The sequence below is a fragment of the Zalophus californianus genome, chromosome 9 (genome assembly GCF_009762305.2).
Source record: "Zalophus californianus isolate mZalCal1 chromosome 9, mZalCal1.pri.v2, whole genome shotgun sequence".
Taxonomy (NCBI): domain Eukaryota; kingdom Metazoa; phylum Chordata; class Mammalia; order Carnivora; family Otariidae; genus Zalophus; species Zalophus californianus.
This window is the reverse complement of record NC_045603.1, coordinates 123,837,587-123,852,485: the sequence shown is the minus strand read 5'-3', so window position 1 is coordinate 123,852,485 and position 14,899 is coordinate 123,837,587. Positions and strand designations below refer to the sequence as shown.

Here is a 14,899-nt window from a genome sequence, read left to right as displayed (position 1 = left end):
CTACCTCTCTTTCTTCCCGGAAATTTTGAGTCCTGCTTTTTTTTTTTTTTTTTTTTGCTCCAAAGAAAGATTTTTGCCTACATTGCTGTCTCATTGTGTAATGTTTGTCCGTGAAGACAAACTTTGGTTGCTTTACTTACCAAACTCTGTCATTACCAGATTATGCCAAATACATGGATGAGATCCAAAGGGAGAGAAAATGTGGGACTCTGCTCCCAGTTCTTTCTAGAGATTGAATCTCTGCTTCCGTTTTTCTCAATAACTTTCTCTTCTGTTTCAGACCTGAGCTGAGAGAATAAAATTGAGGGGGAAATCTGCACAGATTTTTCTATCTGTATCATCCTTGATAATGTTATGACCTTACAATTTACTTAACAAAAACTGTGTAGAGCATTTGAAATATTTGCAAAGTGGACTAATTTTTTAAACAATGTCTTTTGAAATGCTGTAGTTTTCTCCTTTGCCATTTCAGAATTCTTTTACATTTTGAGGAGGGGCAGCGGGGCTGGTGAGGAATAGAGAGAGAAATGGTTTGAGTATTTTTGAATGATTTTATTTAGTAGGCTCTCTGGTATTTCCCCCTCATTTCCTCAGTAGAAATTTGCATAATTTAAATGACCTGTCCACATAACACAAGATGTTTGGATTACCAACTAAATCATAACTCAAACATACAACTGAGATACCTTTCATGTGGCTAATTGGAAAAATTCACATTTCTAAAATTTAGTTAATTTTTTTTTTTCTTAAGATATGAACAAGCCTTTCTGACTAGTTTGGTTGGATTGAGACCTGAAAGATATTTTTGGACAGGACTTTCGGATGTGCAAAACAAAGGGACCTTTCAGTGGACCATTGAGGAAAAAGTTCAGTTCACCCACTGGAATTCAGATATGCCAGGTATGTGCAGTGCTTGGGGCTGAGGTTTTCATTCACCCTACAAGTCCATTATCCTTCCATGTACCTTTCCAGGTAGATTGTGTGCGTTAATTATGTTCTCAGCATTTTATATTTCATTCTCTCTCTCTCTTTTTTAATTTTCTAATTAGTTCACACTGGTCTGAGAAAACAGGGAAGATAAAACTACTCATTGTCTGCTACTACTCTGTTTGAAAAATATTTAGGAAATCCTAAATGGCCACAGAGATTCCAAGTGGTTAACTTATTTCTGTACACTTAAAACTCTATGAAAGGGATTTAAACCTTTTGAGTGCAACGATGAATGGAACTCTTAGTGGGCTTCCGTGGTGGGGCAAGGAATCGTGCATGGTTCCACCTGGAACGCATCATTCCACTGTCTTGTATGTACTGCCTTGTTTAGGCTTTTATATGTCCTGGATTTTATTTTATCCTTACAAGACACCTGCCAGGTAAGTTGAAGTATCTTCATTTTAAGCATGTGGAAACTAGAACTCAGAAAATGTATGTGACTAGAAATTCTCCAAGCATGGGTTTAGGCTAGCCTGTGTGATTCCCAAATCTGTGTCACTTGCCCGAACACCGCCGTGCCTCCCTATCAGTTTGGATTTGCCTTCCCTAGTAAGTAGTTCTTGAAATAGCCTCTGAAATATGGTTTGCCTTCTTTATACACTGGTATCATAGCATATGACATTATTCAGTGTGACACCATCCGGAAATTCTACATCCTTTATAGCAAATATTTCGTTGTGTCTTCCCTAAAAGCTAAAGCAAGGCCATTAGCTCAAGTGCATGAATTTACTACTTGGCCTCATAAGTCTTAATCTTCAGAAGTCCTTTTAATTTGTATTCTCAAATTATGGACAAATAAGGAAAATAGATCAATTATTTGGATAGTGTGATTCTTGGTGAATTATTGAATGTTCTGAAAGGCAGTACAATCTCAGTTTATTTTAAAATTAACTGGGCAGGATATTAAGAACTGATTATACACTTTTTTTTTTTTTAACATCAGTAGGAGGGGTAATTCTTACTGTCTAGGCCAAACTCCTTATTTTTACTGGTGTTGCTCATTCAGCAGTGGGACTCTGAGAGATTAATCTTGGAATGTCCTTAGGGAATAAAAATGGATGAAATCAAAGCCATAGAGAATCAGAGATCTTAGAGAAAATGTTTTGGAAAAGATGTGCCTCCCCAGAACTTTGAGAGTTACCTCTAAACACTTAATGTCCATTAAGAGAATAATAATAAAAGATGATCTCATTCTAGCAGCAAAGACTCCTGCTGTTTTCAAAGTGCCATCTTAATGAATTACTATTTGGAAATAATCACAACTGTAAAACAGATTTATAAATTATTAAGCTGACTTTAGTCCTCATTTTATGTACCTTTTCATCCACTCAAGGTGGCCTTCATCACAGCTCTGTAAGGTAGGTAGTGATACTTGCATTTTAAGGTGAGGAAACAAATCCAAGGTAGTTGCATATTTAATGAATAACTAAAATCTCATTTTGGAGTGTGGAAGAACTTCTGTTCTGAGAGACCTACAAGCACCCTGTAGGGGGAAAAATGGCTTTTAAAAAAATTAAACCAGGGTGCCTCGGTGGCTCAGTCATTAGGTGTCTGCCTTTGGCTTGGGTCATGATCCCAGAGTCCTGGGATCGAACCCCGCATTGGGCTCCCTGCTCAGCGGGAAGCCTGCTTCTCCCTCTCCCACTCATCCTGCTTGTGTTCCCTCTCTCACTGTGTCTGTCTCTGTCAAATAAATAAATAAAATCTTCAAAAAAATTAAACCCCTATTTTTGCCACTATGGTAAACTTTATCATACTAAAATTATTATATTGTTAAATATCTATATGGGGGACACCCTGACAGATGTCAGAAATACAAAATGTTATCAAAACCCTGACATAGGAGATCAAAATTCTGTTAGGGATGTAGGCCACACAAATAAAAGGTAAGTAACAGTTCAGAATAGCATAAATGAATTGCCAAATGCTGCCGGATTTCTCCTCCATATTTTCTCTTTACATGCAGACTTCTTAAAAAAATTACTTATTTATTGATTGATTTATTTGTCAGAGAGAGAAAGAGAGCACAAGCAGGGGGAGTGGCAGGCAGTGGGAGAGGGAGAAGCAGACTCCCCACTGAGCAGGAGCCCAATGTGGAACTCGATACCAGGACCCTGGGATCATGACCGGAGCTGAAGGCAGACCTTTAGCCAACTGAGCCACCCAGGCGCCCCTCTTCACACACAGACTTTTCCATGTAGTTTCACAGTCCGGTTTGTACTGTCTTCTGCGAACATGATCAGCCATCAGTAGCACCTGTTAAGTGAATTCTACTTTACGTATTTAATACAGGGCGGAAAACAGGATGCGTTGCCATGAGAACTGGAGTTGCAGGCGGCTTGTGGGATGTTTTGAGATGTGAAGAAAAAGCAAAATTTGTGTGCAAACACTGGGCAGAAGGAGTCACTCGCCCGCCGGAGCCCACGACAACTCCCGAACCCAAATGTCCAGAGGATTGGGGCACCAGCAGTAAAACAAGCTTGTGCTTCAAGGTGAGTATCAACTGCTAAGCTAATGAAGAATGTGGAATATGTTTCGGCCTAAAGAATCACGTGAGGAATTAAAACAGAACCCAAAACCACGGTGCTCAGGCTCAACCAGTAGAAATTCTAATTTTATTAATCTGGAAGGGGAGCTGGGTTTCAGTTTTTTAAAAAGCTCTCCTTGGATGCATGCTAATGACCAATTGCATTTTGACCCACAGACACTCATGGAAGCTTTCTTCACACACTTTGCCTTCATCACCCTCCCTCTGTCTCCCCTCTCTCCCAAGCTTCCTTGCCTTAGTCTGAGCTCCCACCTCTTTGCATCTTAATGAAATTTTCTGGTTCCCCTCCTGCTCTCCCACTGCATTTCATTTTGCCCTGTTCTTAGAGCCCAAGGGTTTAGGTAAGTGCATTGATCATGCCACATATGCATCCTAGAGGTAATGCTCCATTGTTCTAATTTAACCCCTGGTTGTTACGCCTGCCGGGAGAGGGAGGCTTGGCTAGGGAAGGGCACTTGGCTGTTCTGGGCCCTTTAAACAATAATTTAATATTCTGCTATCATTTTATCCATTCCAAGGTCACACCATCCATTTTCTCCTTAGGGAGTCAAGTTGACCAAAACAAATGAGACAAAAACCTCAATGAATTATGCATTGGGGTGTTTTTTTCACTCTTGTAAGTCATATCCTTTCTTGAGAAGGTTAGATTTAGTCAAATACAGAAATGTGCTTATCTACGGCTTGATGATACTCTTCTCTAGTGTCCCACTCTCAGGACCTCTTTTATTCAGTCCCTTCGATGGCATATGGCCATGGCATGCCTTTTAAGATAGGGAAGGTTGAGGGAAAACTTGAATTACTAACGTGTGTCAGAATGAGGGTATTTAGTCTTCTGTAACTCAAGGGGTGTAGCTAGTTGGGTTAGTCACTCCCACTACTAGCCATAGAGATAGATAACCTGTTCAATCCTGATTAGCAAGTCTGGGCTAAACACATAATTTACCTAGAAGGGAATGTATAGGGCCAAGACAGGAGAGGCTTTTGTAAATGGGCTAATTGAGGATGAGCACAAAGCAAATCAGGTGTTTATAGTGGTATCAGGAAACTTTGGAATTAACCACACAAAGACCAGTTTCATCCTGTACACAGCCATTCCCCCGATGGTGGTAGGCTGTGGAGATTTGTTGCAGGATTTTGAGAGAAGTGGCAGAATTCTCCAGAGCTGGGAAGTGAACAGGGTTCTGGTAGAGATGTTATCCAGGTGGATATTTCAACAAATCTGAATATGTGCTTCACTAGAAAATTATATAGTTTTAGAGGTGCTTAGGTAGGGTTTGTTTGGAAATACATGGACCATCCTTGTACATATTAAGATAGGGAAGTTATTAATAAAATTTAGATGATAGTAAATTTATTTAAGAATATAAAATCTTACATCACAGTCGAGCAGGTTGAGGCTCACAGGAGTCTTGGGAGTTACTGATGTGGAAACTTGCTCAAGGTACTTTTGTTTTGTCTAGATGGCTCAAGTTAGGGTCAGGGTGAAGATTGCCTTGGGTTGCTTGGTGACAGCTGGGCAGCCATAGTCCATTGGGAGCAAATTCCATTTTCCACAAGCCTGTGATGGTGGGGACCATGACTCATGAGAAACAATGAATGAAAATTACAAAAGTTGGTGGATACAATGGACTCCTATACTATTTGCATACAGATAGGTATTTCCCAGTCTGGGATTTCATTTCACTGCAGACCTCTGGATAATATGAGATATTCCCTAATTTATATAATCTATTAAATTTAGTTCAGCTTATAACTTTTTTAAATGCTTTGCCAAATAAGTGTCTTTTGTGGCATGTGCTCCAATAGTTGTTAAAATATGCAACTCTAAGGAAAAAAGACAAGACCTAAAGGACACCAACAACAAAGTATTGAAAGACTGCCAGGTTATTCATTGTTTAAGCTAAATAGGATAACAAACTGTGGCATAATTTTTGTTTGCTTGGAAGTTTTTTCCTTATTTGTGTTTACTTTCTCTGTATCAAAAGTTTTTTGGGGCCCCTGGCTAGCTCAGTCAGTTAAGTGTCTGGCTCCTGACCTCAGATCAGGTGGAACCTGCTTGAGATTCTCTCTCTTCCTCTCCCTCTGCCCCTCCCCTCCCCCTGCTGGCACATGCTCTCTCTCTCAAAATAAATAAATAAGTAAGTAAATAAATAAATACATAAAGTTCTTCTTTCTTTCCTATCTCAGTGCTACTTTTCACTTTAACCAAAAACTAACCCATGCCTGAAACTTCTAAGATTTTAATCTAATTTCTCCTTTGCTATAAAATGCTTTTATTTTCTAAGTTTTTCTCAACAGAATATAATCCCACACCTTTTGTTACCCAAATTGATTTTCAACCAAATTGCTTTGCACCATAGCAGTGTCTTACTTTCTATAGAATGAAATCTCATCAAAAGTAAATAATTGTTTCTCTTGATTTGATAAGCAATCGAGTATAAAATAACTTCTGAAACTGTATCATCTTTAGCTGTTTGCAAAAGGAAAACATGAGAAGAAAACCTGGTTTGAATCTCGAGATTTTTGTAAAGCTCTGGGCGGTGACCTAGCTAGTATCAATAATAAAGAAGAACAGCAAGCAATATGGCGATTAATAGCGTAAGTGTCTTTTCTGTATAATACTCCTTTCTTTTACCTATTTGGTGCTAATGATGTTGAGAAAATTCTTGTATTTCTGAAATTATTGGCTCGTAATGCTACTTTAAGTGCCTGTATTATATTCCAAAACCATAGGAACTTTTTGATCTGGTTTCACTTCCAAATGCTTTCATTTTATAGGTATAAATCCTGTGATGAATTGCTCTATAAAAGTACAAGACACTCAATACATGTTATTAAATGAATAGATGAATTACTATCTTTTGGTGCTTTATAATTATATATTCTCAAACGGGGTCTTGTTTTCAGTATATTTATGGGCTATACCAAAATGCAATTGCATAATGCTTATATTTAGTCATTGAATCTCATTACCTGGTTTGGAAGATAACTTTCAAATTTGATTAGCTCTTGTAGGTAACCAGACTTGTTTCATCCAATAGTATAAGCTCTCTTTATGTCTTGTAAATTGCAGGGCTAGCGGAAGCTACCATGAACTGTTTTGGTTGGGACTGACATATGGAAGTCCTTCCGAGGGCTTTACTTGGAGTGATGGTTCTCCTGTGAGTAATTTGATTTAATATATCATTTTCTTACTTTATCCTGTATTTATTTTGATGTTATCCTTGGGCTTAATCCAAATTTTTGGTAAAACAGGTTATTATGATAGCTAGAAACATTTTTCTAGGCAAAAGTCAATGTTATTTTGGATCATTAATCTGCTCTTGCCCTGATAGAGTTCTCCTGTTCATGCAAGGTATAAGCACGGTGGACTGGATGAAAAAAAATTAGAAAACTCAATTCACTAGTTTAAATAAAATTATGTTTTCATTCTATCATGCAAAATTGGTGTGCAAGTAGTTAAACTTCTTAAAAATTGAGTTCTAAACAAGTATTGGTGAGGATGTGGAGAAAATGGAACCCTTGTGCCCTGTTGGTGGGAATGCAAACTGATGCAGCCACTGTGGGAAACAGTATGGAGGTTCCTCAAAAAGTTAAAAATAGAAGTACCCTATGCCCCAGCTATTGCACTACTGGGTATTTTACCCCCCCAAATACAAAAACACTAATTCAAATGCATACATGTACCCCATGCTTATTGCAGCATTATTTACAATAGCGAAACTATGGAAGCAGCCCAAGTGTCCACTGATAGATGAATGAGTAAAGAAGATGTGGTGTGTGTGTATTATCTATATACAATGGAATATTATTCAGCCCTAAAAAAGAATGAAATCTTGCGTTTGTAACAATGTGGATGGAGCTAGAGAGATAATGCTAGGTGAAATAAGTCAGTCAGAGAAAGACAAATACCGTATGATTGCACTCGTATGTGAAATTTAAGAAACAAAACAAACGAGAGAAGGAAAAAAAGAGGGAGGAACAAAAACCAAGAAACAGACTCTTAACCATAGAGAACAAACTAGTGGTCATCAGAGGGGAGGTGGGTGAGAGGATGGGTGAAATAGGGGAAGGGGATGAAGAGCACACTTACCGCAATGAGCCCTGAGTAATGTGTAGAACTGTTGAATCACTATATTGTACACATGAAACTAATATAACACTGTATGTTAACTATCCTGGAATTAAAATTTAAAACTTAATATAAAAATTGAGTGTTTTATAGCTTCTTATAGATCAGGAGATCTGGAAACAACTTTTGAGAATCCACTGGTAACCACTGGGCCTTGTCAGCCTTCCCCATTCTCGGGAATGGAGAAGTGAGAGGCTCGGGGACATGCTGGCAACATTTAGTGGTCTAGTCATCTCAGGAAGTGATTTGATGTAATTTCAGTTCTACCTCCTCTTATAAACCATCAGCAGCTTTTCAAGGCACTTGAGTAAACTGATTTATTTGATAGCTCCATTGACACTTGGATTTCATATTGCTATTTCTGGAAAATGTTTTGTCTAAAACTCTGTTGGCTCTAATTCCCATACTGAAAACTGCAAAGGGGACCTGAACCTACCCCTTCATTGATTTCCACTGTTAATTTAGGCGAAGTGTGGAAGCTTTGTTAGCAGTATTTTGTAAGTCTTTTTCTTTTTTAAGAAGAACTAATTGTACTTCTCTACCCTACCTATCTGATGAAGAGAAAGTTTCCAACATCACACTGAAACACTATCCCTTAAGAATTAGGGATAATAGACCTTGTCTGAGGAAAACGGCTGCATCCTCGAGATGGACTGGGAAACAAGTGTTTTGGGAGAATGTGCTAACCTGCCTCTAGATTTCCAGCCTCCTACCTCCAGGGCCCAGCCCAGCCGTCCCTGCTGCAGACGAGCTGTCCCCACAGCCCACGTCCTTCTGTCCTGCCCATTTCTCCTGCCTAGTGGGCATTTGTGCAATTCGGGACTTTATTTCCATAAACTGACCCTTGTATCAGTTGAGTCTTGATTTAAGGACCTTCCTTCAGCTCTGAACAGCTTTTTCCCTCAATTCCAATCCAAAGATAACATGAACCTTTCCAGTTGACTCATTTGTGGGTGGCTTCTTTTGCTGTTGACATTCTCAATCCTGTTACCTTTACATCTCAAATGGTGAAAATCAGTCAAATCAGTCCAATAAAATACGAACTAAGTAAAAAAAAAAAAAGAATTAGGGATATTAGAGATTGAGGAACTCCCAATACTGAGAAGTGGGGCTTTTTTTTTTTTTTTTTTTGCCAAGTTTTTCCTATATATGAATCCCACTTTTGTGGCCCTGGATCCATTCTATCAATAAGATCAAAGAAGATTTTATAATCATTAATAGCATATTCTCTTCAACTTTGAAAGTTTCCATGTAATTAATGAAAGCTATTTCTTTCCCACCCATTTTCATAAACCTTGCTTTCAAAACCAAGCTATTGCAAAGAAAGGTAAATAGATTAAAAAAAAAATGTTACTATGCCTTTCCTTTCTTATTGGATAAACGATAGGAAATGGCCTGATATAAATGATTAACGGTTGCAATGTAATGTTTCGGACATAGGTTTCGTATGAAAATTGGGCTTATGGAGAACCCAACAATTATCAAAATGTCGAATACTGTGGTGAGTTGAAAGGTGACTCTGGCATGTCCTGGAATGATATTAACTGTGAACATCTCAACAACTGGATTTGCCAAATACAAAAAGGTATGGTAACCTGTCCTTTATTTTATCTTACAGTGGAGAACGAACCTCCTGACATCCCAATATTTTTCCTTTATGAGCAGAACCAAACAGACAAAATCACAAAATAAGGGAACTGGCAGGGGACATCATTCACAGGATAAGAATGTAGTCACTGAGCACAGATAAATGTTCCAAAGGAACAGAAGATCAAAAGGCCACCCGGGAATCCTGGACGAGAGTCACGTCCTCTGAAATAGTTCCCACAAGCTGTGATTCTGGCTCAGGGTCTATAGGGGTGGGAGTGGGTGGGTAATCTCCTCTGTAAGCAGAGTAATGCAAATGCCATTTCCTTTTTGGAATATTTACCCTCTGACTTATGTTAGCCATCCAGTAGGTGAAAGTTTCCCAAATATTCTAAAGATGGATTTCTTAAATAAATATTTTCAGCACAAAGAACAAGCACCATTTTGAGGCACCTGGTGCTGTTATACCTACCATGTTATTGGGGTGGTCAAAAAAATATCACCGCATGCTGTCAGTCATGATCTGGGACTCAGAAAGTTCCACAAATCCAAGTCAGGCATTGAGGTCTGAGGATCCCGGTTCTTATATTAAGATAAAGGAATAAACAGATCTTCCCTTGAACCACAATAGACATAATCTTCCTCCTTCGTAAGCAGTTAAGTGGAACCACATTGCCCTCTGCTGTTGGGGACCTTGGCTACCGTCCCAGCTCCACTACTAGAGACACTTGCTCTCTCGCCGCCTGTCTGAGTATTTTCCTCACTTCCGCATAAATTAGTGCTTTCACAGTTTTCAGAATGGAGGATGAAATAGTGGCCAGTTTTTCTTTAGAGGTCTCCTAGCTACCAATGACTGGTTTCTTTATGTGTTGTTGGTTAGCTCTATTCTTACAGATGTTAACTACATGAAGCCAAGCTGGGGAACCTGAGTCCTTTTATCAGGTTCCAGCCAAGTCCAGATAGATCATTAACTACTTGGAAAGAAAAATGTTTCATTCACCTTTTAGCAAAACAAACATTTAAAAAAATAAGATTCTTTGAAGAAAACATTTTATAAATAAATAGTTCGTTTTCAATGGTTTCAGGTAATGAAATTTTAAGTAATTTCACAGCTAATTTAAGATACGTAACTGTCAACCCAACATCTATTGAGTACATTCTGTATACCAACAGCACATGTATTTTACCCTACCTCTCTACACATACTACTAACTCCTTTTAGCAGGTGACAGAATTGAAGGTAGGCAATTCCCACTCTGAGATCTGAACCTAGGCTTTCTGAATCCAAAACTTGGTTCCTTTCTTTCCTTTTCATGACACCATTTGTTGGCCTGAAAAGTGTCTTCCAATTTCTGGTGGCTATGACTTACCTAATTCTGCTGCCCTTCCTTCTCCAACTCCATGACATTATGGGAGCATTAGGGAATGGAAGAGAGGGAGAGAAGGAGAAAGAGAGAACAATTATGTTTTCAGCTATTTTGACCCAGGAAAATAGTAAAATTAGAAGGGTATGTGATTGCAGAAGTTCAAGCACACTTTAAAATCTGATTTCCTTTTGTTTTCCAGGACAAACACCAAAACCTGAGCCAACACCAGCTCCTCAAGACAGTAGGTGTTTCCTTATTTTGTGATTTCCATATTGATAGCCTTTTTTCTCTTTCTTTTCTCTATGAAACAATCTAGGAAGAACAGAGTTCTCAATATCTTTGAGAATCTTGTGGATCCTTTCCCCTAGACAGATGCTTACATGCACAAACACAAGGCATTTTAATACAATGTCTCAAGGGCTCTTGAATCATATCCAAGGGTCCAGATCTCCTCTTTAGTGCTGCGTTGGTTTCCAGTGTTGCTGTCACAAATTACCACAAACTCAGTGCCTTAAAGCAATGTACACTTATTCAGAAATATGAACTCAGTTTCACTGGGACAAAATTGGCAGGACTGTGCTTCCTTCAGAGGCTCTAAGGGAGAATCTGATTCCTTGCCTTTATTAACTTCTAGAACTGCATTCCTTGCATTTGTTAGTTCGTGGGCCCATTCTCCATCTTGAAAAACCAGCAGTGTAGCCTCTTGCTTCATCTATCACATTGCGTTCTTCTTCTGTAGTCAGATCTCCCTCTTTAAGGATACTTGTGGTTACATTAGGGCCCACCAGATAATCCAGGATCATCTCTCCATCTCAAGACCCTTAAATTAATCACGTGTACAAAGTGCCTTTTTCTATATAAGGTAACATTTATGGGTTCCAGAGATTAGGACATGGATATCTTTGGGGGCTCTGATTCAGCCTACAGTAGCACAGAACTGTAGAATACCGTGGTTTGGAAGAAGCCTTAGGAACCCACGTGGTGTGTGAATTCCTTGGTTCTCCGGTTATACACTGAAGCACCCAAGTCCGTCTATTACAGCTCTTTGTTATATTGAGATGAAAGCTGATTTCTCCCAGCTTCCACTTCTTGAACTCAGAACATCAAGGGTGCAGGTATGTAATTCCTGACAGCTCTGCGATCCTATTGATAACAGTAACATTGGGACTTCTTTTACCCGATGACCATACTTGGAACTTAATCAAGGAGAAAAAGTTACAGAGTTGGTGCAAAGTGGATATCTGGCCTTAGGTAATTCAGTCTGTGTTTGGCATAAGCATCCTGCTTACTCTGGGCTCTCAGAGTTGCAGATACCGCTGATAAAGCTACTCTGTCGTTTTCACTCTTGTGTACCACACACAGACCAGATTCTTGAATTTGTCTAAGTAAAATTCATCACCCTTTTTTCATTAATTTTTCAGATCCACCAGTCACTGAAGATGGGTGGGTAATTTACAAAGACTACCAGTATTATTTTAGCAAAGAGAAGGAAACCATGGACAATGCCCGAGAATTTTGCAAGAGGAACTTTGGTGATCTTGTTTCTATTCAAAGTGAAAGTAAAAAGAAGTTTCTATGGAAATATGTAAGAATTTGATTCATTGAAGAATGAAACAGTGACGTGATAAAAAAAAAGATAATGTCTACTATTGGTACCCCATGGTGCAGTTTCAAATTATGGGCTGAATTTGAATTTTCTAACGTCAGGAGAAAGATGTCAATGCCAGAGGAGAGGCGGGTGGTAGCCATAACAGAAATGAGTGACCTGATTGCTTAAACATTCAATGCAGAATCACAGAATCCAGAAAGTTTTTAGTCAAGTCTTTTTGTGAGGAGCCAGGCATGATGGCTTTGAGTTCACTAATTTGATTTTCAAAGATCATAATTCTTAACTAGTTGTTATATATCAATTCTGGATTTTTGGGTATATAGTGTAGGTTGGTTATTTAAAAATCTATCTTAGTTGGACCAAATTGTTGGCTACAAGTACAGCTTGACTATTCACATAAACATCTTGGTTGTACCAAAATTGTCACATAACAGTAAGAGCATAGTTTATTCTTTCCAAAGGTACTTGGCTTAGTATTTCCTTTTCAAAATCTTCATTGCATCCTTTTTGCTTACCAGAAAAGAGGTAAGAGGGAGAGCAGAAAAAAATAAGGTGAACATAATGAAAGCATAAACATTCATTTGCTTACAAAGGTATTAAAGTATAGTCTGACTTATCTTCATCTTTGTGGATATATTTTGGTTTGAAAGTTTTAGGATATTTCCTAATATTGCACAAATATATATGTGTATGAAGTCTTTCCTTAGAAGCAAAATACCAAATGGTTACTTTGTTTTAAAGAATATCTTCAACAACCTAATTACCATAGGCATTTGGTATTATAGAGAATGATTTAAGGTATTTGTTTTATAAATTCAGGTTCTTATATGGTTTGCATATTTTTTATTTTTTATTTTTTTTAAAGATTTTATTTATTCATAAGAGACAGACAGAGAGAGGGAGAGAGGCAGAGGGAGAAGTAGGCTCCCCACTGAGCAGAGAGCCTGATGTGGGACTCAATCCCAGGACCCTGGGATCATGACCTGAGCCGAAGGCAGACGCTTAACCATCTGAGCCACCCAGGCACCCTTTTTTCTTCTTTTTAAAGCGTATTTATTTAAGTAATTTTTACATCCAACGTGGGGCTCGAATTCACAACCCCAAAATCGAGTCGCATGCTCCTCTGACTCAGCCAAGCACCCCAATATTTTTCTTATTATTTCTATGAAAAACATCACTTTGAATGTACAACAAAATTTCTGCATGAATCCCTCCTTAGAAAAAGTCCTAAATGGCCTGCCTCATTAATAATTAGGTTTTGTTTAAGAATTTTCTTATTATAGGAGCGCCTGGGTGGCTCAGTTGGTTGAGCATCAACTCTTGGTTTTTGGCACAGGTCATAATCTTGGGGTCCTGAGATCGAGCCCCACATCGGGCTCTGTACTCAGCATGGAGTCTGCTTGAGATTCTCTCTCTCCCTCTCCCTCTGCCCCTCTCCCTGCTCATGCTCTGTCTTTCAAATACATATATATAAAACTTTTTTTTTAATTTTCTTACTATATAAGTATGGATTGACCTATATGTAAACTTTCATCTTTTAGGTAAACAGGAATGATGCACAGCCAGCATATTTTATTGGCTTACTGATCAGCTTGGATAAAAAGTTTATGTAAGTACATCAAAATGAAACAACTTTGCTTCAGAGAGTGATCCGATAAACATCTAAGAGTTATTTTGAGACTTTCGTTTTGCTGAATACATTTTTAAAGATCCTACTAAGTTCTCAATCTAAGAAGCATCTTCAAAAAACAAAAAGAATTTTTAAAAATCCTCTAAAATGTTTTTAACCTCATAATTCTCAAATAAACAACTCAAAGTCTGATTTAATCTTGCAAAACTCGACCTATCTTTGTTTTCGGGTATTATCACATGTTAGCCAGTGATCTACTAAGAAGATATATTATACATATATGAATACTGAACTTATTTTGAAAATTATGATTCCCATTTGGACCATCCTTGGTGCACAGAATTAAAGGATCCTTTTATGTTGTCGCATTTACTGTTTTCACAGCACTACTTTGAAATACCCTTTCAACTGCCTGAAATGCTTTCCCTTCAAAGGAATGACTGTACTGTTTTCCATTAGATACAGGGGCCAGGAAAAGCTGTGGGAGGGAGGAAATTAGTACATTTTTGGGGTTTCTTTCCTCGTTCATTAATACACATGTTCTCCTAAGTTTGAAGAGCAGATATGTCTTCCTGGCTCATGCACAGATGTTTTAGCCACTATGTTCCGCTTGACCATTTTTGAGCAACAGAGACCCAAAACTCACACTCATTATTTTTAAAGATCAGAAATGCTTGATGCTTCTTTGGACAAGCACCCATTTTAATCATCTCTAAAATGAGAGGGTCAGTCACATTTGATGATCTCTTGCTGTCTTTCCAGCTAACAGTCTCTGAATTTCCATAACTTATGAAAATAAGCATTGGCCCACATACCTTAGGAGAAACCTAGAATAAACATGGAAATCAGAGTATGGGCGTAATGAGAAACTCTGAATTCTTGGTCTCTCTCTATGGGTGGTTTTGTTTTGTGGGAATCATGCCTACTAAGTACTCTCAGAGGCTGTTTGCTTCTGGCCCACTTCCAGAGAAACCGGAATCTCCTTGGCCTCTCTCCCTTTAAGACTAAAGGTAGCTTCTTCCAGGGAGGGAGAAGA

The 14,899-nt window shown here is 38.4% G+C and overlaps 1 protein-coding gene across 2 annotated transcripts in view; it reads left to right on the top strand.

The window, feature by feature from the left end:
• Positions 1-14,899, top strand: part of MRC1 (mannose receptor C-type 1) — a 116,869-nt gene that overhangs the window by 62,289 nt on the left and 39,681 nt on the right. For both annotated transcript variants that reach the window (XM_027594943.2, XM_027594942.2), the window contains exons 11-18: positions 752-900; positions 3,283-3,482; positions 6,009-6,136; positions 6,612-6,699; positions 9,111-9,255; positions 10,824-10,865; positions 12,046-12,209; positions 13,775-13,842. In XM_027594943.2, coding sequence (XP_027450744.2) covers positions 752-900; positions 3,283-3,482; positions 6,009-6,136; positions 6,612-6,699; positions 9,111-9,255; positions 10,824-10,865; positions 12,046-12,209; positions 13,775-13,842 — 984 coding nt within the window. The remainder of the gene's footprint in view (positions 1-751; positions 901-3,282; positions 3,483-6,008; positions 6,137-6,611; positions 6,700-9,110; positions 9,256-10,823; positions 10,866-12,045; positions 12,210-13,774; positions 13,843-14,899) is intronic.